This window comes from Vicugna pacos, chromosome 10 (assembly GCF_048564905.1).
Source record: "Vicugna pacos chromosome 10, VicPac4, whole genome shotgun sequence".
In the NCBI taxonomy this organism is placed as follows: Eukaryota; Metazoa; Chordata; class Mammalia; order Artiodactyla; family Camelidae; genus Vicugna; species Vicugna pacos.
In genome coordinates, this window is record NC_132996.1 from 49,047,763 (window position 1) to 49,073,550 (window position 25,788).

General features: G+C 34.0%; 2 protein-coding genes across 12 annotated transcripts in view; one reads left to right on the plus strand and one right to left on the minus strand.

The window, feature by feature from the left end:
- The window catches only part of DCDC1 (doublecortin domain containing 1), a 382,148-nt gene extending 370,582 nt beyond the window's left edge, over positions 1-11,566 (minus strand). For 7 of the 8 annotated variants that reach the window (XM_072969714.1, XM_072969715.1, XM_072969716.1 and 4 more), the window contains exon 1: positions 11,462-11,565. The gene's annotated coding sequence lies outside the window, so the exon portion shown is untranslated. Of the gene's footprint in view, positions 1-11,461 lie in introns of all 8 variants that reach the window. The other variant, XM_072969711.1, reaches the window with a different exon arrangement.
- Positions 11,567-11,568: 2 nt separating this feature from the next.
- The window catches only part of DNAJC24 (DnaJ heat shock protein family (Hsp40) member C24), a 48,504-nt gene continuing 34,284 nt past the window's right edge, over positions 11,569-25,788 (plus strand). For 3 of the 4 annotated variants that reach the window (XM_006198344.4, XM_072969727.1, XM_072969728.1), the window contains exons 1-2: positions 11,569-11,677; positions 12,456-12,599. In XM_006198344.4, coding sequence (XP_006198406.1) covers positions 12,489-12,599 — 111 coding nt within the window. In that variant the 5' untranslated portion in view covers positions 11,569-11,677; positions 12,456-12,488. Of the gene's footprint in view, positions 11,678-11,846; positions 11,990-12,455; positions 12,600-25,788 lie in introns of those variants that run through there. The other variant, XM_072969726.1, reaches the window with a different exon arrangement.

The window sequence follows — 25,788 nt, forward strand, 5'->3', positions numbered from 1 at the left end:
GCAATCATTTTTATTTTTAAAACATACTACAGGAAAAGGTACCATTTAAGCCAGTCTGAATTTTACAATATTTATTGTCATCTTTCTTCAAAAATATGCATTAGAATAAATATTTTTCTAAACACTAAAGTAAATACAATACATGGTTCTGGCATATTTATTTTTTTGAAAAGGCACTCTGAATCTTAGACAACATAAATACTAGGCAGTGTGGTGGTTGCCATAGTAACAAGTAAATAGGAGCATGAAAAACATGCAATTTTTCAAATGTATACACTTCTTTCATAAATATGCATATTTTATAGATAAAAATTTTTTCAACCCTTGCTTTAGCTCCCTGTTTAGAGAGAGAAACACCTAATTCTTTAGAAATAAAAGATCATCACCTAGCAATGGAGTAGGCTCAAAAAAGTTTTTAAGTGCTTTATGGGAAATCTTAAGGTTTTTAAGTCAATTTTCCAAAATGAAGGCAGGAAAAACTCCTTTCATTCTATATTAATTGTCAGTTCTTTAGGTAAAGGTAAAACTGTATAAATGTCTTGTCCTCCCAAGCATGAAAGTCCCTTTTACTTTGCATAAGTTTATTAGTCACGTGGAGCACTTGACCATGGAAAACGGAAAGCCTCCTTGATCAGAAAGAAGTACCAAAAGTTAATGCTAACCCATGAGCTGCTGCTTGAATAAATGATCTGAAAATCTTTGTGCCAGTGAGCTAAATTAGAGTTTAAAGAGTTCTCTCCTTTTTCCTTTCCCTTCATTAAAATACAATCTCTGGTTTACAGGTACCTTAGAAGACACAGAAGTATATTGATACAGTGTTCTGAACTTTATACTTCCAGCTGAAGAGGGCTTAGAGTACATTTTCCAGGGCTGGAAAGCAAAGAAGTTCTATAAGCCATGATGTGAAGTTTGAAATCTATTGAAAGGTACTAGTAAGCCAAGCAAAACAAGAGCAGGACAGTAGCTCAACTATTATTGGGAAACAAATCCTTCAAATCTGATTACATAAATTTGTACTTCCAATTTGTTTCAATAACAACTATTAGGTAACATTCTTCTGGAGAATTTTTTAAAAATTTTAAAAAATCACCTTCTAGGCAGGGTGCCAAATATGAGGTGACAAAACAGTGTGCTCTAAGGTTCACCTTGTGCTAGCTCCTTGATAAAGAAACCATACACTGTAATGGTTAAGGACTGACTGAACTAGCCTGCGGGAGGAACTCATCACACATACGCACAATTCTATTTAAAGAGAAATCATTTTCCCCCCCTGGGGGAAATAGTAAAGTTAAACTTTAAGAAATCCGAAGAATGAATTAAAACAGTAGTCAAATATTTATGACTATAATAGAATGAAATAAATCACATGGATGATGTGACCACTGCAAAAGGAAGGAAGAATATATCTTTTTATTCCTCTTTCCTCTCAATCCTTTTACCTATTTCCCATTGTTTCATCTTAAAGTGATGGGAAAATGTCCCAAGAGACTGGAAAAGGGAAAACATACCCATCTTTAAAACAAGGGGAAATGATTTTGGTAATTAGACAGCTTAATTTAACCTGGAAACATGCAATAACAAATTAAACAATCAATTAGTGACACCTAGAAGGGCATAAAATATTGGAAAACAACCAACACAGTATCTGAAAAGCCAAATATGCCTGATGAACTGAGTATCTTTTTCTAATAGAATGACAGACCATATCATCAAATAAGAAGTGAACAGTGTAATCTATTTAAGTGTTGTAAGTCTTTTTATTCTATTCCTCAACCCAGCATAGGGGGAAATGGTTTAGAAAGAAAATAACTTAAAAACTGGCTTTAATGCCAAACCAATGGATGTTGACATATCTCCTTTCTCGTGAGGGCCTGTTTCAGAACCGAGTCAACGTCTTTACTAATGACTAGTCAGGAATCTTGGCCTCCTCTATGTTTTGTCTTCATTATATCAGATCCCTGAGATCTCTGAAATTAAAAAGAATGTTTTTCCTCAGTTTTCTTTCCAATTTGTTGACCTTTTTTTCCCCTAGGGATCTTAAATGCCTTGTTACTTCAACTAAATGGTGCTGTACCGGTACAAGGTATAAACCCATTTTAGGTAGCAATTTTGAAAGGGGAAGAGGGAATGCTTTGTGTATGACTTAAAAGGATCTTCCATGACTAGAGAAAATGAGAAGTAGCAGAATGGTGTTTAAATGTAAATAAAAACACTTAAAACTTGAAGAATGTAAGGAATAGCTGTTACTTGGTTAGAAAAGGGAGACAGTGAAAAGAAGATCAACTGTACGGAGTGGAGAAATGAATCCAGTTCTTCAAGGAGAAATGTCTCTGTGCCATGTGACTAGCTGGCTAAGCCCACAAGGGGGTGAGAAGCACAACTATGGAGGAACGAGGTCCCAGCTTGGAAGGAAGTCAAACCTTTGGTCTATATCAGAGAATCAGACAAGAGCCAACACTATTGAACTGAGCTGCTTATCAGATCAGGATAAGTGTTGTTCTTCATTATGTAATTAATATCCCTTTTTCCTAACCTCTGTTACTATTTAAAATAATAATTTTTATACCTTAGAAAGAAAGAAATTTGGTAGCTGAGTTGTTTGACGGATCTTATCTTTCTAAGCCTAGTCAATGGGAGATGTTTCCAAGCTAGAGAGGTCATTACTTGTACCAGGGAATCAAGAAGGAAATGAGGGCAAGTAACAGCTCCCAGCCTTTCTCCCTTCCATTCTCTCAACACAAGGTGGTCACATCCTTTTCTTCCACTCTTACCCTAGGATACTTCAGAATGTTTACTGGAAAAGTTACTATGAAAAAGTTTTGTCACATACAACTGACTTAATTTTATGACTGAAAAATCGTAAGAACAAGGGCAGAATGTTTATATTTTGTAAGCCAAGACTATAGCCAATAATTTACATAGTTTAATAACTGAAGAAAAAAAAATGAAATAAAACAGACCCGTGGATTCAGGACACATGAGGGCAGCGCATGTAATGGAAAGACCTCTGAAACCAGACCAAGAAGTTCTCGAGTTTTGACCTTAGTTTGGGGTCAGATCTGGGGTAAATCCTAAACTTCCTTAGGTTCATTTCATCTATCTAAAAAAAAAGTAGGGGGGGAAAAGATAGAATGAGGGAACTCTAAAGTTTATCTCTAAAATTTTTAGCCATTTAGTAGAAGAGCTTTCATATACGGAAGCAAAAGTAGTGTGACAGAAAATGCAAAAGATGTGGAGTCAGCTAACTTGAATTTGAATCTTGCCTCTGTCCCTTCCAGTCTGATTCCCGTATGTGTATGACAATAATATTTGCCTTACCTGTCTTACAAGGCTGTTATATAGAGCAAATGAGAAAATATATAATATGTGAAGGTATTTGTTAATTATAAAAGTGAGTCCTCATTTTTGTATTTAGTGCTGCATCCTGCACTGTCTAAGAAAGTAATTTTAGACATGGTAGAATATGTTCCAGAGACTCCTTGTTACCAGAGAAGATGCAGCTATTTACAATTTACAACATAGGAGTGTTTGTCTCCTCGTTGTTGATTTGTTAACAGTGCCATGGTTGGACAGCCCAGGTTCCTATGAACTCAGTAAGTATTCACAGCAAAAATATGCAATATTTCTAAACCAATTCCTCTAAAGGAAGAAGTGGGGACCTCGGTCAAAGTCAAGAAACTATGTTGGTTGGTGGTATGTTAGAAGTGGAAAGAGAAGAAAAGAAGAATTGGTTGGGTTGTACAAAGGATCAACTTAAAGTATGGACTAAGAAAAGACAAAAAATATCAGCAGAAGGGAGTTGAGGACACTGGAAATTACCATTTTGATTCTATAAAATGTGCTAGTTGGACCTGCTATGTAGATGAAGGAGGTCCTTGTGGAATAAAATCCCAGGAGGGCATCAGACATAAAGTATAATATATTTGTATATAAATATACATATATTAACATATGTAAAGCTTAACCAGTAAAAATATTATTAAGTCGGGCTACTAAACATTAGAGACTTGACCTTTTTTACTGATAATTTGCTTTTACCATTATGATACCTAACTTTTCCCTGAGGAAATATGTAATGAATTTCAGATGGTTCTCTTCAACTTTCCAGAACACAAAAAGTTCATTTGTGAAGGTCTGGTAGTTTTACTTTTAATATATATATATAATTAATTGTAAAATAAGGAGAATGATTTCTAAGAAGCATGCAAAAATTCATTTGTATTGATTTATTGTCAAATAGATTATGACCTTCATAAATAAAGATGGGTCCAGGATGGCATGCGTCTCTGAGAGATGATATGCCACAGAGCAAACCACAGCAAAAAGGTCCAAATGACAAGAGTGAAGCCAGACACAGCCTCATTAGTGTCATGAAATTTAACTCAATTTATTAAGTATGTATTGATTACCAACTAATACCTATAATTAGAGAGGCATCAAAATATAAATTAATTTACTTTGGTAAAATTGATCCAAATATATTTCTAATCATTTCAATTGCTTTAAGCTTGCCAATTCTCCCTGTATTGAAGACTGTTAGCTAGTTTCTGGACCAACCTTTGGTGTATGTTCAGAGCTAGGAACCAAGTAACAACAGCACTTGACTCCTGAGGGCAGGCTTAGCCTCATTTACCTGAAGCAAGAAACTGGGGAAACAGGACATTTACCAGACTAAGCCTAAAAGAACTGTTATAGAGGACCCAGGAAAATCTTTTACATCTGGTTACACTTTCTTATCTTCTTCTTTTGCAGGATTACCTGACTTTAATCTAGGGCCTATTTATAAGCTCTATTTCTAAGAATTTCTTTGTCTGTCAAATTTGATTATACATATGTATATCACCAAAATTCACTCTCATTTTCTACATTAGATTTTTGAAATTATGAACTTAAATACACATATGTACATTGTACAAAGGAATAGTTTTTCCTTTTCTTGTGCTGAAATAAGAAAAGTTATTTAAATTATCGCCAAATATAGGTAGAAACTAAAAATAATAAATTTAATATTCAAAGACACTAACATTACAGATCAGGATTTACACTACAGACAAAGATTAAAAAATATACAGTCTTTCAAATTAATATATCTGACTGTCTTTCTCTAATGCTCCTGCTTCACCTGCAGCACATCAGACAAGGTAATAATTTATGATAATCATATGAAAATATACAATTAATATTCATCACCTCTCATTCCTCATCACTTTAGATGATCAGTAATGCAGAGTGAAAATGCCGTCAGATTTCTAATTGCTTTGTAATGGGCTTGAAACAGGGAAATCATTAAAGGCAAACAATCTGTCATTTGTCTGTTACTTTAACTATCTATCACACAAAAAAACCTCATTAACGAAATTGCTAATGAGCTACAAAAGACTACATTCATGGTGCTTCTACAGTAAATTAAAAAGTAATACTATGAATAGCTTAAAATATTTTAAAAATATGATATTTTGTGGACATTCATCATAAAATATCTATTCGTCTGTATATTTTTTAAGTTGTGTGATTTCATTATTTTGGCATCTAATCCATCATTGAAGAAAACTCTTTAGCATATAAGAATTATTTTTCATCAGTCTCGAAATAATTAAACTGATAGTTGCAAAAAGCTGAAATGCTAAATGTGTTTATGACTAGTAAACTGACACAAGCGGTAAAAATAGTACCATAGAAACTCTGATGCTAAGTGAAGAATGTATTCTTGATTTTTACCCTCGTATCTCTGTGGATTTGAACTGTTGAAGCTGCAATGCTTCACTCAAATAATGCTGTCGTTACACAAAAGGTACATTCAACTATTAAAATTGATCATGATAACATTAAACTGCATAATAACATGAACCATTTTGAAATATTTAAAGATATTAACCAACACTAAAATGTTTCATAACATTACTTCAAATAATTTTGGAGGGGAAAACAAATCATTTCTTTAAATGAGCCCTCCAAATTCTACATGTCTCTATCAATGCTTCCTTTCTATATGAGGTACTTAGTACTTAAAAAATCAACGATAATGCCACTAGCCTAGTTTTAAAAACAAACAAAAACCCCGGGAATGTTTTGTGGGTTATAGAGTTCAGTTGCATTTTATTTTAGAAAAAAATATGAGAGTAACAAAGATAACAGTGTTACTAATTACGTTTTACATTTTGCTAACGGTGAATTAAGTTATTAATTTATTTCCTAGAGCAAAACATCAGAATCTTAGTAATGAAGTCAAACTTCTTTTAAATATGTAGATCTAGTCATATCTATTGGAATATACACAAAGTTAAGAACCTAAATGTAATGGCATGTTCAGCCAGGTGCCATGGTTGACATACAGGAGTAAAATCCATGCTGACTTCAAAAGGTCCATAACACTCTAGAAATATCTTTATTATACACTCTAATTGACTTAAACAGACTTCATATCAACTGTTTAACACATTTTAACCCACAAATTAACACCCCTTGATCATTTCAAATTAACCTTTCTTCTGTGAGTCAATTACATGACAAAAATAAAATAAACTTAAAAAATTCAGGTTTAAAAAACTAAAATGGAGAAGAGAGGATGCTTTAAAAAACAGAGCATATAGATGCATTTCACTGCATGGTTAGAAGAGATCATTACAAGGTTTCAAATTTCAAGGAAAATTCAAAGCTCACAGAAAAGCCAGAGTGGTCATAAGACAAAGGGGTAAAGAAGTAAATGAGGAAATAATAAGCTGGTATTTATTATGACTACTAAAGAGAAACAGAAGATGGATTATATCCAGTGTCTTTAATAGATTCATGAAACAATTAAAACATCAGATGTGAAAAAGCTAGGAAGGCAGGAACAAAGATTCCAGATAAGATAGAGACCTTTATGAAGTCTGAAACAAGTTTGAAATAACACTGACACAACTGAAGTCAAACACACAAGAAAAACACAGCAACAGGTGTGATGACAGTGAAAAGTATTTACCTCGCTGTCTCTCCTACTTAGTGCACCACCTTGCTTAAACTCAGTGAATGTTCACTGATGATTACTGCTGAAAGAAAAAAGACAGAATAGATCAAGGGAAGACAACCAGCGAAGGGAAAAAACACAAAATTGAAAAACCACTTCTAAAAGATGAACTAGGATTGCTCAGTAGAGCTGATTCGCAATACTGTCCAAAGATTTATAACAATCGGTCAAAAAAGAAAAAAAGGAATTTTCTCTAGTTCTGGCCATTCATCTCTCTCCTCCGTCAAAATCATTATTTAAAACTTAACACTTCCATATATCTTCCTGTATTAGCCTCCTTTGATTCAAGGATTTCAATCATTCAAATAATCTGCCTTATTCTATTCATATAACTACAAGTTATTAACTGTTACAGAACCTGTATTTTTTTCTGGCAAAGCACTTGGCACAGTTATTTCAGTTGCTTGTCTGTCTACTCAGATAAACTATAAGATTTTGAGAGGACTATAGCCAACTCAGTCTTGCATGTCTTGCAACAGAATATGGGACAACTGGTAGACAATAAATACTTGTTGATTGAATAAATAAGTAAATGAAGGCTATATATGTTCTATGTGATTGTGGGTTTTGTTTTTTTTTTTCAACCTCATCACTAGCTAATAGATTCTAAGTTGTTCTAGGGGCAATCATCTAATCTCAGAATATAGCCATAATATTCTCCGGTACTTAAAATTATATACAGCTTAGTTCACTGATATGAAAATCCTAAAAATTCAGAGATAAATCAGATCAAGGAAATTAAATGAAATCAGTAGAAAGAGCCAAGAAAATATAATCCCAGGGTAAGAAATAATTAACAGAAGTAGGCTGTATATATTGCACATATATATCAATAAGAAGCGCAATTTACTAATGATCACAAGGTAGGAATCTGTTAATATGTAGTGAACATTAGTAAGTTTATGAGCGGGCAAGTACTAAAGTGATAAATTGAGTAAGAATGTGATTTTTTTTGCTATCACTACAACAAAGGGTCTCAAATCTCTGCTATATTTATATCTACATCTATATCTATATCTAACTCTAGACAGAGTATCTGATGAATCATCTTAAAATCAAATATTTAATGGATGCCTACTCTGCTTATGTTAGAATCTGATGACACAGGAATTACGAGGTTTTTGCCCATGTTTTTAATTTATTTACAGCTCAACAAACATTTGGGTTTGGTTTCATTTTTTCTAATTCAGTAGTCTGTGGCTTTCATTTGCTCTGTTTAGAAATTCCTAAAATACTACCATAAATTCTTACTGTTCTAATATCAAAACTGAGCAACAAATATTTCATCATTAATACTAACAACAATAGCTAATCTTCACTGAGTACTTACTACTTTCAGACACCGTTATCTCATTTAATCCTCACAACAAATCTATGAAGGAGATACTATTATTATCTCTATTTTATAGAGGAAGAAACCAAGGCACAGAGATTAACTTAAAGTGTTCACATAACCAGTAAGAGGCAGAACCTGGATTCAAACCTACGTGTTTGACTCCAGCATCCATGCTCTTAACCATTATGCTAACATAGTTTATATTTCTGCTACATTAGTTTTCTATAAATGAATAAGTTACCTTCTTAAAATAAAATAGTGAGAAACAAGCCTATACACTCACATCATTAGAAATCCAGAGAATGCAGCAAGAAAGCTGGTGCTTAGTTTCTCTGAGACGTGTTCCTGCCCCCAGACAGCTTATGATACAATTAGGAAATTACAACAGGCATCTGAAGTGTGTAACAATACCTTGTGGGATCAGATGAGTACAAATGGGGAGTACACCCAGGACTGCTATGAAAGTTGAGAGAAGGGAGTAATTTCTAAGGACCTGGCCATCATAAAAGACTTGATGGAAGAGATAGGTCTTAAAGGAGAAATAAAACTGACAGGATGAGGAAAAGAGCTATGGTATCATAAGCAAGAAGAACAAAATTATGGATGAAGTACCAAGAAAATATCCAATTATTTAAAGGTTTTATGTATGAAGATAATAGGTGATAAGGTTGGAAAACTAGGATCATACTGGGGAGGTAACTGAATGCCAGATTAAGGAGGTAAGTCTTTATTCTCTAGACCTGCTCTGTTCAGTAAAGCAGTCCTTAGTTAGATGTGGCTATTGAGCACTTTAAATGTGGCTAATCCAAATTGAGGTGAGCTGTACACATAAAATACAGACAAGCTTTTGAATACTTAGCATGAAAAAAGGATGTAAAACACCTCATTAATAATTTTTATATTGATTACATTTTGAAATGATCCATACTCTCTGGATATACTGGGTTAAATAAATATATTATTAAAATCCATTTCACCTGTTTCTTTTTTACTCTCCTAACGTGGCTACTAGGAAATTTAAAATCACATATGTGGTTTGCTTTTGTGGTTTACAATGTATTTCTACTGGACAGCAGTGCTCTAGAAAATGAGAAAATAAAGGAACATTAATGGGGAAGGATTCATGTAAAAAGTGCTTAAAGAAGTTTATTCTGGTATAAATAGAGACAAATTCAGATTGTAAGACAACTGATCTGTCTTTTCAATAAGCCAATGACAGAAAAAGGGGAAAAAAAAACCAAGGTAGTAGTCGAGAATTGGGACTGTTATAGCTTAAAAGATATTTAAGAGACAGACCAACCAAGTACCATGTGCAGACTTTGAATGCTGATTCAAGCAAACTGACCATAAAAAGACATTTCTTAGACAACTAGGGAAATATAATTAAGGACTAAGTTGGATAACATCAATGAATTGTTGATCATTTTGATGGAATAATGACACTATGGAGATGAAAGAAATAGTTGCAAACTAAAGTATGCTTTACTGATGCAAACTAAAGTATGCTTTAGGGATGAAAACTAAAGTATGTTGATATGAAATGACAGAACACTTGGGATTTGCTGGGGACAAAAAAAAAGTGTTACCTCCTTCTAAATACAAACAAACAAACAAATAAATACAAATATAGAAAGTAAATTGAGAAAATTGAGGTACAGTGATTAGAGTTTTCTGAATTTTGCTCAAAAAAGGAAAAAAACACAATACCTTAATGGCATCATTAATCAAAATAAAGTGCTTTGGCTATAAAAACTGGAGGATCTGAGCATAACTGTCCATAAAAAGGAGTATGCAGGGAAAGGAAAAAGGAAAGTTTGAGGGCTAGAAAAGTTCAAAGGGGTGCCATTCTGTAGAGGAAGGTTTTCAGAATAATACTTAATTTTTTGGTTTTAGGTATCCTTAGGGCCACACAGAAGGTATGTTGGAATCAGGACCAAAAATCAGATCCTCTGAGTGTGATGCTTGTTGTGTCTGCTATTAAACCTGACAAAATCCTATGGAGAATCTAATCCATATTTTTCCTTTTAGATTTTCAAAATTTCCTGTATCATTCAGTTATTTTTTATAGTTCAGACCACTATAAAATAATTTACCATATCAAAATATCTTATTTAATGTGCTTAGGGTTTGTCTTGACTGCTTCTCAAATTGAGATTTGGTGGAAGAAAGATTTAAAAAAAAAAAAAGAAGAAAGCAACTCTAAGTGGTAACAACATCAAAACTACCTTAACATTTCCAAGTGAAACCCATATTATGCTGCCGAGAAATGAGACGCATTTTTCACCTCTATGTACAATGCAAGCAAGAGTGGTCAATATAAGGTAAGCAGAACAGAGATTTGACGATAGAAAGGAGCAACAGGACGAATGAAAAGGAGAGGGAAGATGACAAAAGTTGACAACAACAAAAAACTAAGTGCCCATTCGGAGTGCCCAGGAACTGCCTCAAAGCGAGCATTTTATTCTGCTTTTTCTGTAAGGTTGAAAGCAAGCATAGCTGCCCTGAGAATATATAGACTTGCTAAGACTTGCTGTTCTGCTTCTATCTAGTTAGCTATTTGGCCTTGATCCTTGGTTTGTTTTCTCATCTACAAAATGGCAATAATAACATCTGCCTTACTTGCTTCACTGGATTGAAGAGAAAGTGAAGAGAGGTTGTAAATGTGAAAGGACTTTGAAAAGTTTTCATTCTTTAAGGCAGTTAAGATCTAAAAGAAATAATTAAGTTGAACATCTTTTCCAGGAAAACTATTAAAACTGAAACAGAAAAACTTTACTCAGCATAGGTTTTAGTTCTCTTAGCATGTGACCATTCGAAGGGAAGTGTAGGGACAAGGGAGAAATCAGGTCTCCTCATCTGTCTCACCTTCTTCTCCCCCATCCCAGTATTCACCCCACCCCCACCCCCATCCCGCGCCAGAGTAGTACGTTCGTCAACCACAAAAGGATTGGGAGCAGCGCTGCGAAGGGAAGCCGGAGGAAGCTTTGAAGGGAGGCCGAGGAAGCCCAGGGGGTGGGGTGCTCGCTGAGTAAGAGGAAAGGAGCGTGGGTCGGGGAGCCACGACAGGAACGAGTTAGAATGAGGCGAAGGATCCCTTTTTCCACAGCTTGGGCACTTACTGCTGGCAAACTCCTTGGAAGCGGCGACTGGTTACCATAACGACCGCGTCCAAGAGGGCGGAGTGGCGCGGCGCTTCCGATAGGTGCCTCAGCCACAACGGCTCGACTAGAAACGTGATTACGTCAGAGCAGCGACTTCCGGCGGAAGCTGAAGCCGGCTCCGAGGTTTGGCAGAGGATAAGCAAGGAGTTGACGCCGATGGCTCTTCGAAGTTTGGTAAGTATGATATCGAGTGAAGCCAGGAGAGGGTACCCGCCTGTAGCTGGGCGACAGAGCCGACTGTGAATACAGTGGGCTTCCGGGTCCCAATTTTGAGGAAGCCCCGGCTGTCTCGTTAAGCTGTCGGCTGTGGGAAGAGGTTGCCTGGGTCCAGAGCTCCGGGCGGGGTCTTCCGTCGCCTGGAGGGCTGGCGTGTCCTCCAGTGAACAGTTTCAGGAGCTCTTTCTTTGGGAGGCCTGAGTGCCTCTCCAATGTTCAGGAGACTCTTGCTACCAGCTGACTGGCTGTTTCGCTTGTTATTCTTTTAAGGTAATTTGGAAGAAAAGTGAATTGGAAAAATTAAGAGGGAGTGCTCCCAGATTCACTTTAATTCTTTGATATTTTGCTTTGCTTTTAAAAAATATTTATTCATTTTGTAAACATATATACAACTCTTGTAGTGTGTTTAGTGAGTACTTAACTGTGTTCTGTTTTTCGCAGAAATACCTTTCTTAGAGGATCATCCACTGTCGGGTTTATTATTGAATTCTATTTTTAAATACTGATGTGTATTCATTAACATGTAAGCATATATCATGAAACATCTAACAGGTTTTCTATACTTGTCTATATAATTATACAGGATATTCCTGGGGCGTTCTAAATGAAAATATATGCTTCAGGTTTGCAATGTAATCATGAATCGCTCAATTAAATACCAAATAGTAAAGCAGTTACTGGTTATTTCTTAGATACACGCAGACTGTAATGAATTGTCATCAATATTTCTATTTAGCTGATCTAAGAAGGCCCACTTCTTGTTCGAGGGATGATGGCATTTGAGCAGATACCAAAAAAGGATTGGTACCGTATTCTGGGGGCAGATCCAACTGCAAGCGTGTCAGACCTAAAACAAAAATATCAAAAACTCATATTAATGGTAAGTCTTTTCTTTCAGATTCCAAATTTTGGGGGGAAAATCAGTTTTTTTATGTGGTCAGAAATTTGGGTTTCCATAAAATGAGTATATGATATCAGAGCAGGACTCAAAGTATTACTTTGGTTAATTGAAAGTTTTAGTAATATTGTTTAAAAAAAATTGATTTGAGGTGGGATAGCTTGGTGGTTTGGATCACAAATGAGTCATGCTGATTGAGTTAAAATCTTGATTCTACCACTAACCTTGAGAAGTTGGACAAATTATTTTCCCCTATATGTTCCTCATGGATTATTAAATGAAATAATCCATGTAAGACGCTTAGAAGTGTGTCATGTAATAAGCGACACTAACATCCAGTAGACACGAGGTGTGTTACACACTTGAATTTGGCTAGTCTGAAATGAGATGTGCTGTTAGTGTAAAGTATGCATTGTATTTTGAAGACTTAGTACAAAAAAAGAATATAAAATAATCTAAAATTTTCATGTTGATTAAATATTGAAATGATAATATTTTGTATATATTAACTTTTTTGTATACTTTATACATAATATATACATAAATTTGCATATATAATAAATATAATTATCAAAAACTGATTTCATGTGCTTTTTACTTTAACATTACATATGAAGTTTGCATTTATAGTTTGCATTATGTTTCTGTTGAATAATACTAATTTAGGCCAGTTAAACACTGTCCTTCATCTGACTCCACTCTTGTGAAATGAATTGTGGTACTTAGTAATAAATAGTATCTTTCTAAACTATCGTATTAATTTTTTTCAACTTATGTTGTGAGGTTTCTTAAGTCACTGTTAGTAACTATAATGGCCTCCAGTTAACTCAGTTTACAAAAGGAGTAGAGGACCATTATTTATATAGCATTAATTGTTTCTCTCGTTTTTATCAAATAGATCTATGAAATTTTGCCATTACTTAGGGTTTATTGTGAGAGACAGCAAATGTTTCACTTTCAAAAATATATTAATATCCCTGCTTTAGGTAGGAAGTTGAGCTAAATGATGTAAACTTTCTTTTGTCTCAGAATTTTAAAAATTTTTGTCAGTAAAATCAAGTAGACTTTTGAAAATTTTCCTAATACTGTATCATCCTTGTGGCTCCGTTAACTGGGAGATTAGGCTAGAAGAGTAGTTTGGGTCTGATAGATCATTGCAGGACCTTGTAGGCCATGTTGACCTTTACTTTTACAAGAATCCATGTGCGCTTGATATGGTGACATCTGTCAAACATCAAAGTACATGAACTATTTTGCATACCCTTTCATAATGTATTGGATAGTTCCAGTTGCTCTACATCTCACCAACATTTGATGCTGTTAGTTTCTTTCACTTTATTTGTTAGGGGTTTTTAAATTTTGCCACCATTGACATTTTGGGCAGGATAATTCTTTGTTATTTGGGACTGTCCTGTATATTGTAGGATGTTTAGCAGCATTCTACATGCCAGTAGTAACTAAAAATGTCTCCGGGAGGTAAAAATTGGAAACCTCCCTGCCTCATTGAGAACCACTGTGCAATTCTGTGTTTATAGTGATATTTCATGGTAGTTTTATTTTGTATTTCTCTGATGACTAATGATGTTAGCCTCATTTTAAATGTGATTTTAGTCATTTATTTTTTTTTTCTTTTGTGAAGTCTGTTATTTTAAAAATTAAGTATAGTCTTGATATGTATATATATTATGTATTTTCTCCTACTCTGTGGCTTGCTAGGTCATTTTCTTAATGGTGATTTTGATGAGCAGACGTTTTTTGTTTTGGTGAAATACAATTTTTGTTTATGCTTAGTGCTTTCTGTGTCTTCTTTAAGAAGATCATGAAGCTATTCTCCTGTGTTTTCTCCTAGAAGGTTATAATTTACTTTTACCTTTAGACCTGTGATTTTTGTGTGTGGTGTGATGTAGGAAGTCATGTTTTTATTTTTCCCTCAATATGGATATCCAGTTGTTCATCATTTATTGAAAAGATTTTTCTCTCTCCATTGGATTGTCTTGGCAATATAGGTCTATTTATGGACTCTATTCTGTTTGATATATTTGTTTAGCCTTTTATTAATACCTCTGTCTTGATTACAATAGATTTATAAGCAGTTTTTAAGTCATTAAGTTTCTCTAATTTTGTCCTTTTCAAATTTATTTTAGTTATTTTAGATTGTTTCCATGTACATAGAATCTTAGAATTAGCTTGCAAATTTGTTTTTAAAATCCTGCTTGAATTTTAATTGTGATTATACTGAATATGTATCCACTTTAGCAGAATGGGCTTTTAACAATATTGAGTCTTCTAATCCATGAATATACTTTATCTCTCCATTACTTAAGTCATCTTTAATTTCTCAGAATTTTTTAGAATGTTCAGTGTAGTGTTATACATCTCTCTTTGGGTTTATTTCTAATTTTTTGACATTTTTGATTCCCTGGTAAATTTTTTTCCTTTTAATTTTATTTCCTCAGTTATTTATTGATAGTATATAGACCTGTAGTTTATTTTTATATACTGATCTTGTATCCCACAGTCTTGGTAATTTGCTTTTCAGTTGTCTTATAGCTGTTTTTGTAAATTCCTTAGAATTTTCCACCAACACACTTATGCCATTTGCAAATAAAGAAAGCTTTAATTCTTTGTAATCTGTATGCATTTTATTTATTTTTCCTTCCTTAATGCACAAGTTACGTGTTTCTATTATAATGTTCAGTTAAAGTGGTGAGAGGAAATATCCTTGCCTTGTTCCTGGCTTTAGGGAGGAAACTTTCAATATTTCACTACTAAATATAATGTTAGTGTGTTTTTTAAGGTGCCCTTTGTCAGATTGGGGAAATTTTTCCTATTCCTAGCTGCTGAGAGTAATTACCATGAATAAGTATTAAATTGTTAGTTTTTTTTACATTTATTGAAGTTTGCATGTATTAATTTTCCTTCTTTAATCTGTTCATGTACTGAATTACATTGATTTTTCTTATGTTAAATTTATTTTGCATTCCTGGGATAAACAAATCTCACTTGTTGATGAAATACTATGGTTTTTATATATTGCAGGATTCTAGTTGCTGTTATCTTGTTAAGGATTTTTATGTCTAGATTCATACTGTATACTGGTGTAATTTTGTTTTCTTGTATGTCTGTGTCTAAATTTAGCATCATGGTTATGCTGGCTCCGTAAAATATTTGGGAAATGATTCCATCTTCTCTCTTTTCTGAAAAAGTTTGTGTAAGATCGCTGTTATTTCTTATTTAAGTGTTTAATAGAATTTACTAGGGAAGTCATCTGGGCCTGAGGTTTACCTTGTGGGAAGTGTTTGCAATTATGAATTTAATTATTTTTAGAGGCTATGGGGCTATTCAAATGTTACATTTCCTGTTTCATCAATATAGGTGAGTTGTATTTTTTAAGAATTTGTCCATTTTATTTAAGAAGTCTAATTTACTGTCATAATGTTCATACTATTTCCTTATTATCCTTTTATTGCTGTAAGATGTGTGGTTTTGTCTTCTCTTTCATTCTTTATATTGGTAATTTGTGTTTTCTATTTGTTTTTCCTAATGAGTCTTGCTGGAAGTTTAAATCTTTGTCAAGAACCGACTTTTACTTTGTTGATATTTTTATATTGTTTGTTTACTTCTCTTCATTTGATTTCTGCTTTTAATTTTATGATATCCTTCCTTCTACTTCCTTGCTTTTCTTTCCTAGCTTATTAATGTAGAAACATGCATTATTGATTATACCCTTGTCATCTTTTTCTTGCATACTTACATAGTCACTTAAAGCTATAAATTTTTCTCTAAGCCAGAAGCACTGCTTTAGCCACATTCCACAAATTTTGATATGTATTTTCATTATTCAGTTCAAAATATTTAAAATTTTCTCCTGTAATAGTTTTTTTTTGGCATGTGAGTTACTAGGAAGTAAATTGTTTAATTTCTAAATATTAGAAGTATTCAGATCTTTCTTTTATTGAGTTTTAATTTAATTCTGTTGTGGTTAGAGGATATACTTGGTATAATTTCATTCTTCTATATTTATTAAAACTTTTTTGTGGCCCAAGATATGGTCTATCTTAGTGAATGTTTCCATGCACTTGAATAATATGTATTCTGCTGTTGTTGGATATAGTGTTTTATAAATGTCTATTAGGTCAAGTTGATAGTGTTGTTCAAGTATTTTATATCCTTACTAATTTTTGTCATCTATTTGTTTTATCAGTTTCTGAGAGAAGGATGTTAATGTCTTCAACTGTGATTGTGGATTTGTCTATTTTTCTCTTTAATTCTATTAATATTTATTTTATTTATTTTGGGATCTTTTCTTAAATTAGGTGCATATGTTTTTTTATTTCTATGTCTTCATGAATTTGAACCTTTCATCATTATAAAATTCCCCTCTGTATATCTCATAGTACTGTTCTTGAGGTCTACTTTGGTATTTCTCTGGTCACACCAGCTTTCTTATACTTATGTTTATATGATTTATCTTCTCCCACTTTCTCACTTCCAGTCAGTCTCTTTTATGTTTAAAGGATGTTTTCTTGTATGTAACAGGTAATTGGAACCTTAAAAAAAATTTCAGTCTGTCCATCTCTGCCTTTTTATGGGGATGTTTATTCTATTTACATTTTCCCTTCAAATTTATTGAAATGTAATAGACATGATATTGGGTAAGTTTAAGGCATACAACATGACAATTTGATACACATATGTATTGTGAAATAGTTAATACAATAAGCATAGTTAGCACATCCATCACCTCACATTGTTACCTGTGTGTGGGTTTGTGTATGTATGTGTGTGTGTGTGTGTGTGTGTGTGTGTGTTGTGAGAAGATTTAAGATCTCAGCTACTTTCAAGTATGCAATACAGTATTGTTAACTGTAGTCACAATGCTGTACACTAGATCCTCAGAACTTATTTCTCTTCTAACTGGGACTTTGACCAACACCTAATTTCTCCCACTCCCTAGTTAATTTCCATTTGATATAATTATTTACAGTGTTTAGGTTTAAATCTATCATGTTTTTGGTTTTGATTGTGTCTTGTTTGCTCTTTGTTCCTCTGTTTTGCTTTTCTTTTCATCTTTTTGGGTGAGTCAGTAATTTTTTGGTATTTTATTTTCTCTGTTGAATTTTTAGTTATGCTTCTATGTATGTTTTTTAGTAATTGTTCAAAAGATTGTAATGTGCATCTTTAAGTTATCAAGTTTACCTTCAAAAAATATTACTTCACAGTGTAAGAATCTCATAACAGTACACTTCCATTTACCACCCTCTTTTCCTTTTCTTATTTTCATGTTTTATCTCTATGTATTCTACAAACACCATAGTATAGTGTTATTGTTTTATTTTAAATAGTACTACTCAATTGTTTCTGTTGAGAAGTCAGCTATAATTCTTGTCCTCATTTACTTCTTTTCAATGTCTTTTTTTCCTTTGGTTGCTTTCAAGATTTTTTTCTTTATCTTTTGATTGTAGTGGTTTCTCCCCTGTGTGCCTAAAATGTGGTTACATTATACTTACCCTGTCTAGGGTTACTGAACTTCTTGTATTTTTGGTTGATGTCTTTCTGTCAGTGGGTTTGGAATGTTTTCAGCCATTATGTCCCTGGTAACCATAAGTTTGTTTTCTATGTCTGAGTCTGTTTCTGTTTATAAATAAGTTCATTGCATCATTTTTCTTTTTAAAGTTCCACGTGTAAGTGATATCCTATATGGTATTTTTCTTTCTCTTTCTGGCTTACTTCACTTAGATGTTTGCAGTTTTAGCCAGCTGGGCAGATGGTTCTGATGCATAGCCAAGTGTAGGACCTCTGTCCTGTGTGCCTGCAAATGTGAGGAACTGAAGTCTTGGTGAAGGAGGATGAAAGTGAGAAAAGACGGAAAAAGACACTTAAAAGGAGGAATGATTGGCCTATCTTCAGATAAGCTATGCTGTGCTGGCTTCTTGTGGAGAGATGGACTGTGGAGGTGGGGCCAGTAGATACTATGGAAAGGAGGGTTGCGAAGAGGGAAAGACACTATTGCTGGGCATTCCAAGGATGAAACCTCTTCCTCCAGGCAGACACACTTTGCTAAATGATAAATTTAATTGGTCAGCCCTACATGTAATACAGCAGCATTTGACATAGTTTATCACACTCTCTGGTGTATTTTCTTCAGTTGTGTCCTAGGGCATGATATATTTCTGATGTACCTCCTACTAAAACCATTTCTGGAAAGTAATGGACACTCATTAAGTATTTGTTCATTGAGTGAACTATATGAGTGTAATCACCTTTATGTTTTAATTCTTCTGTCGACAATTTTATCTTTGTAATTTTAACTTCTATGAACTCTGCCCGATTTGCTGAATTTCCTGTGTGTGTGTGTGTGGCCTACTATTACTGTTTTAGGGATAGAATGTCTTTATCTTTCTAAGGTTAATAATTTTTAAGTTGTCTTTTTTTCTCCCTTTGAGTTCTTTTTGTTCATTTGGTTTTGGGTTTTTCCTTCCATTTGTTACAGAAGCTATTTTCATATATTTGATGATCCTTGGTCATCTGTTCATATTTAAGAATAAAATGTTACAAGCTTATTCAGAGGCCCCTTTGCATGACTGGGGGGCTTTCATCAGGTAGGATTAATCATTTTGTTGGATGACCCCAAATATGCAGCATCTGAATCCATTTCCCAGCTGGGAATTCTCAAATATCCTGCCTGGGAAGATGGGAACTTGGACTTGTACTGCTTCCTGTATCAACTTTCCATTTTCCTTCCATTTTCAGTGCACATTGCATTCTGCCCCTCAAAATGGTGTCCTAAAATCTAAAACTTTCTCTGGTCTATCTACACAGCAAGCCTGATTTTCTGCTGTGGCAGGAGCGAATGGATGCCTGCATAGTAGATGGTTCTGTGATGAGGACAGCTGGACCTCTATTTCTTTGGAAGTCTCAGCCAATCTTCCTGTTTAGTCCTGCCTCTCAGCCCCACTCTCGGAGGTACTTAGTGCCTTCAGTTCCTCAGTTTTTCTGGCCTGTGAATGAATGAATTCTCATCTTGTTGTCTCTTGGTCCAGGCTTAGGTTTCTGTTTTCTTAAGTAAACTGGATTGGTTACCACTGATTGATCAGTTTTCTGTCTTCTCAAATTTAGATGTCTTATCTGCTGTTTCTTTTCTTTCATTAATATTTATACTGAACAAATTTATGACTTTGCCTTTTAAATTTATTATTATTCCTGTGCTATTAATTTAGTGAAGTTTTGGAAGGGAGCAGGGATAAATAGTGTATGAATCTGCCATTTAGTAGAAGTTCTGCATTATTCTCATTTGCCTTTAGAGGCCACTTTCCTTGGCCGTATGCCATATGCTCTCTCTCCCTGGTCCAGTGTGCCCCATTCCCTACCTCACCTGATTAACTCTTGTTCATTGTTTCAAAACTATCTTAGTTGTAATCCCTGCCTCCCCTGCTCCCTGCCATGCCTCCCTTCCTCGTGGGAACCTTCCCCTAGTAGAAGTGTTTATTTAATGTTATTTAGAAGTGTTTGTTTAGTGTTACTTCTCTAGGTCAAGAGAGGTATAGCAGTCAGGTAAGGAGAATACAGGTAACTAAAAGTGTGACTAAAGGTTTTTTCCCTGCCTTTCTTTTTAGAGATAGAAGAGACGAGCATGTTTAAATTTTATGAGAAGTAGCCAAGAGAAAGCTTGGGATTGAAATTATAGGAGAGAGAGTAACTGACAAATGGCAGAAGGGGGTGAGACCTAAAGCCTAGGTGGAAGGATTAGCTTTAGATAAGAAAAGGGATGAGCCTGTCTCTGTTGTTACAGGAGAGGAAAGTTGGATCTAAGAACTGGTTCACTTACTAGTTTGGTGGCAGGAAGTTGATGAGCTCTCATTGGTGGTTTCTTTTTTTTCTCTGTGAAGATGAAAAGTTATCTGTTGAGAAAGGAAATCAAATAGCAAATTATAGTAGAGATAATTCTAGCTAGTGTTACTCTGGGAAGGCTCCCTTTAGGTAAGTGAGTGGACTAATAGCAGCAAGAAGTACCAGCCAACAGCAAACTGCAGAAAGCAACCAGACCTATAGGAGGTACCATAACAATCAGCCAAGCATCTTGGCCTCCTGTAGCCTGGGTTGCAGTGTCTTTCATCCCTATTTAAAGCTTAGCATGATAACTTATATTTAGCATTGTGGCCATGGGTTAAATTATGTTCAGTATATTCTGTTTGAGAAGGCACGAAAGTATGTGATAGTAAGTATATAATTGGTCACGTGTGTTGTACTTTATACTAGTTTGTACTTCATAGTTCTTAAATGCAGTCACATCTTATTTGGTTTTACCCTCTCAGTAGTCCTGTAAGGAAGGTAATAGTATCCCCATATTTGCAGTTGAGAAAACTAAGGCTTAGTTATAGTTAAGTGATTTGTCTCAAACACACAATTAGGGAGGCGTAAAATCTAGGCTTGATCACATATCCTCTGCCTCTAGAATCTCTCCCATTATATTAGACCAGAATTGCCATCCTGAAGGGTTTACAGTTGTTTAAAGGCGTAATTTTCAGTTTTCTGGATTTCAGTGAAATACCTCTTTCATATACGGTTAATGAAGTATTACGGAAGGTCGGACATAATTACTACTCTCTGTTTTAATTTTGAAGCGATCTAGATTATATACGGCTTACAGAGCAAGATTTATTTTCCTTATTCTTTTTGTGTAAGTTTAGAATTTCTAATAGAATTGAGATGGAGAAAATTATAAGGGAAAACTACTACTTACTATGTTTATCAGAATTTTTTTCAAAATCAGACTTTTAAAGTTCACAATCTTGCTTTCCAATTTGAATTACCATATTTTCTGTCTTTTTTTCAACAATGTTACAGAACAGTTGAAAATAAAATTACATTTGACAAATACCATTCTGTATCTAATTTTATAAAAAGGCACATTTATTATATGTATTTCTCCAAGTTCAGAAGTCTTTGAATTTAACACCTCCTACATAATTAGTTGTTGGGAAAAAATATTGCTAAATCATAGGCTGCTAAGTTTACAATACATGTTGATTTAGTAAATACTGTTTCCTTATTTCAATTTTTTGTAAACATAGTACTTATTCAAGGTCCTAATTCTGAAAAAATTCTTATTAACTAATTGAGATATTTTAGAATGCTTTAAAGATACATGTAAATGTAAAGCACAGGGTGACTTTGAAAGACATTTACTTGACATGCTGTTTAGTCTGTTGCCTAATAAAATTACTATATAAAAAAGGTTAATTGAATCAGCATTCCTAGCAGTGTTTTATTAATAGGGACTTGACTTCTTAATAAAAGCACATTGCTCTACTTTTCTCCCGATGAATCAATTTTTGAAGTATTTTTTAGTTTTCTACTAACACAAGTTAAGTGATAATTCATTGCTTTAAAATGGTTTAGGGTCAAGAATGATTATATTATTCCTGTATTTTTTGCAGTTATACATGTGAAAATTGTTGTTTACTGAGGATAAAGCTTCCCCCCAAAAGCTTTGTCAAATTGAAAATTGGGGGTCTTTTCCCATTGATGCTGATGATATTACAGGATACCTTTCAGCTGCAGAAGAATTATTGTGTTGGAAAATTATATGCTGCTGTTACAATATGTTCCATAATCTTAAAGAAAATCCAGGTAATTTGAGGCTGAAGTGTGCAGGGTGCTCTTATTCCTAACATTGGAAGGGTATAGAATACCACTTAACACTTATATGGGCATTAAGATGTTCTCTTTTGATTATGAGTGGTTATATATATAGACTAGCATTAAGCTCATTATGTAGTACATTTTAGTATCTTGAAAAAGAAAGTAGATAGGGTACCTGTGCTATAGGGAAAGAAATTACCACAGCAGAAAAGAAGGGAGCTAAGAACAATTCTTTTCTGAGGGTGATAGAACTATCCTATATCTTGTTTTGGTGAATGTTACTTAACTATATACAATTATTAAAATTAATCAGACCATACACTTGAAATAGGTAGTATGTAAATTATTCCTCAATGAAAAAGGAAACAAAATGAATCTTTAAAGGTGTGAGGTGGAAAAATCCCTTATAATGGATTAAATTTCTCATGGAATATTTCTGAAACAGTCTTTCTTTTGAATAATGTCATAGGCCACAAGGTGAATCATTGAAATGAGCAGAAAATTGTTAAAATTTTCTATTTCTAATTTTTGACTGTTTCCTTAAGATGAAGGTTTTGATTTTACAGTTAATAGATTAGCTAACTTAAGGTAAGCCTTTACTTCTGTAGAACAGTGAAGTGAATCATCAAAAAATTCTTTTGATCTAAAAAAACTTAGTGAAAAAAAATTTTGGATGAAAAAATTCAGCTTGGATGACAGTTATGAAAACTGAATTGATTAGATTTTCAGTCATGAAACATTTCATTTTGTATTATTTAAGGCTCTTTTTTTGCAAGCAGTAAAAACTGCCTCCTGCCAAGTGCAAAGATGGCTATTAGAAGAATTTTGTGGGTCTCACAGACACTGTATAATCACGACCATATCAAGAACAGAACATTTTCATCATCCCGGGAAGTTCCGTTATGCTCCTTCTTCCCACTGCAGCTGTGGATCTGTTTTCACCGTCGCTGTAGACTTCTTTAGGTACTACTTCAAGCTCTAAAAATTTCTTGTGATTTTATTTGACCTCTAATGAACCAAATTGGTTATGATTTTTAAAGAGAGGTGAGTTTATCTCTGTACCTATTCCTTATCATAACATATTACATACTTTCCACAAAAATGTTTTGTAAGAAGTCTAGTTAGCACATTTCGGGTATAAGTGAGTTGTTTGGGTTTTATATGATTTAAAAATAGTAACTATCATCTTGCAAAATATTCATAAAACAATGCCATCCAAGATAGGAAACATCATTAAAATTTCCCTTCAAGTCTATCATGGATTTCAGCTCTTTAATCCCCTTTTACTCCTTTATTTTCAAATTCACTTGATAATAACTGTAATAATTTATATTATACACAGGCTTGAATTATTTTATGTCACAAATAAAATTAATGCTATTGTGCTCATGTTTTCTACTAATTAAAGATCAAATAGATTCTTAAACTCAGTAATGGAATATAAAGCCCCTCTATTAAGCTTTGTGAAATATTGACTATAAATTGAGTACTATTCTTGGTGCAGCGTATGGGATAAGACAGCCTGGAAAACGTTTTTTTTTCTGAAGCGGTTTGAACTAGCCATTACCTTTTGACTGTCTCAAATATTTAAGAATACAAAATAACAAATCTTACAATCCCTGAAGCTAATCCAAGATATTTTGTTTGAAAATTATATTTTAAAATTAGTTAAATGCATGGATTTAGATCTATTTATAAGAGGCAAAAGAGTCCTTGAGTTTGTCTTTAGTTATTCGTTCATCCACTCACTCAACATTTATTAGGATTAGTATCTACTGTATTTCTAGGCACTATTCTAGATGCTATGGATATAACAGAGTTTATTGTTAGGAGGAAGACACAGATGTTTAAATAATATTAATTGTAATCAATGCTGTGATGTACACAGTACAGGTATACGCTAGAGATATTTTGAGTTTGGTTTCAGACCACTGTGATAAAGCAAATATCTCGATAAAATGAGTCACGTGCATTTTTTGGTTTCCTGGTTCATATAAAAGTTATGTTTACACTATATTGTAGTCCATTTAATGTGCCGTAGCATTATGTCTTGAAAAACAATGCACATACCTTGATTAAAAATACTTTTTATTGCTAAAAATGCTAATAACCATCATCAGAGCCTTCAGCCAGTAGAGGATCTTGCCTCAGTGTTGATGGCTGCTGATTGGTCAGGATGGTGGTTGCAGAAGTATGGAGTGGATGTAGCAATTTCTTAAAATAAGACAACAGTGAAGTTTGCTGCATGGATTGACTCTGTTTCACAAATGATTCTTTGGTAGCACATAGTGCTGTTTGATAGCATTTTATCCACAGTAGAACATCTTTCAACATGAAATCGGTTCTTTCAAATCCTCTACTGCTTTATCAACTAAGTTTATGTAATGTTCTAAATCCTTTGTTTTCATTTCAACAGTCTTCACAGCATCTTCACCAAGAATAGATTCCATCTCAAAAAACTATTCTTTGCTCATCCATAAGAAGCAGCTCTACATCTGTTTTGTCACGAGATTGCAGCAGTTCAGTCACATCTTCAGGCTCCATTTCTAATTCTAGTTCTCTTGCTATTTGTACCACATCTGAAGTTGCTTCCTCCACTGAAATCTTGAATTCCTCAGAGTCATGCATGAGGGCTGGAATCAACTTCCAGACTCCTATTAATATTAATATTTTGACCTCTTTCCGTGAATCATGAATGTTCTTAATGGCATCTAGTGTGGTAAATCCTCTCCAGAAAGTTTTTAACTTACTTTGCCCAGATCCATTAGAGGAATCACTATCTAGGGCAGTTATATATAGTCTTATTGAAACATGCTTCTTAAATAATAAGACTTGAAATTCAAAATTACTCCCTGATCCATGGGCTGCATAATGGATGTTGTGTTAGCAGGCATGGAAAAGAGCATTAATATTATTGTCCATCTCCATCAGAACTCTTGGGTGACCAGCTGCATTGTCAGTTGGGTGATAATATTTTGAAAGGGATCTTTTTTTTTTTTTTTTGATGAGCACTAGGTCTTAACAGTGATCTTAAAATATTCAGTAAACCATGTTTTCAACAGACGTTCTGTCATTCAGGCTTCCTTGTTCCATTTATAGAGTACAGGCAGAGTAGATGTACTGTAATTCTTAAGGGCCCTAGGATTTTCAAAACGGAAAGTAAGCATTGGCTTCAGCTTAAAGTTACCAGCTGTCTTAAGTCCCTAACAAAAGAATCAGCTTGTCCTTTTAAGTTTTGAAGTCAGGCATTGACTTAGCTATGCATGTCCTTGATGGCACCTTCTGCCAAAAGAAGGCTGTTTGTTTGTCTACACTGAAAATCTGTTTTTTTCAATTAATAAGGCAGCCATCTTCATGAATTATCCAGAGCTAGACCTTTTGGATAGCTTGTTACAGCTTCTGCATCAGCATTTTCTATATCAGCTTGCACTTTTATGTTATGAGATGGCTTTTTTCTTTAAATCTCATGAACCAACCTCTGCTAACTTCAAACTTTTCTTCTGCAGTTACCCCACCTCTTTCAGCC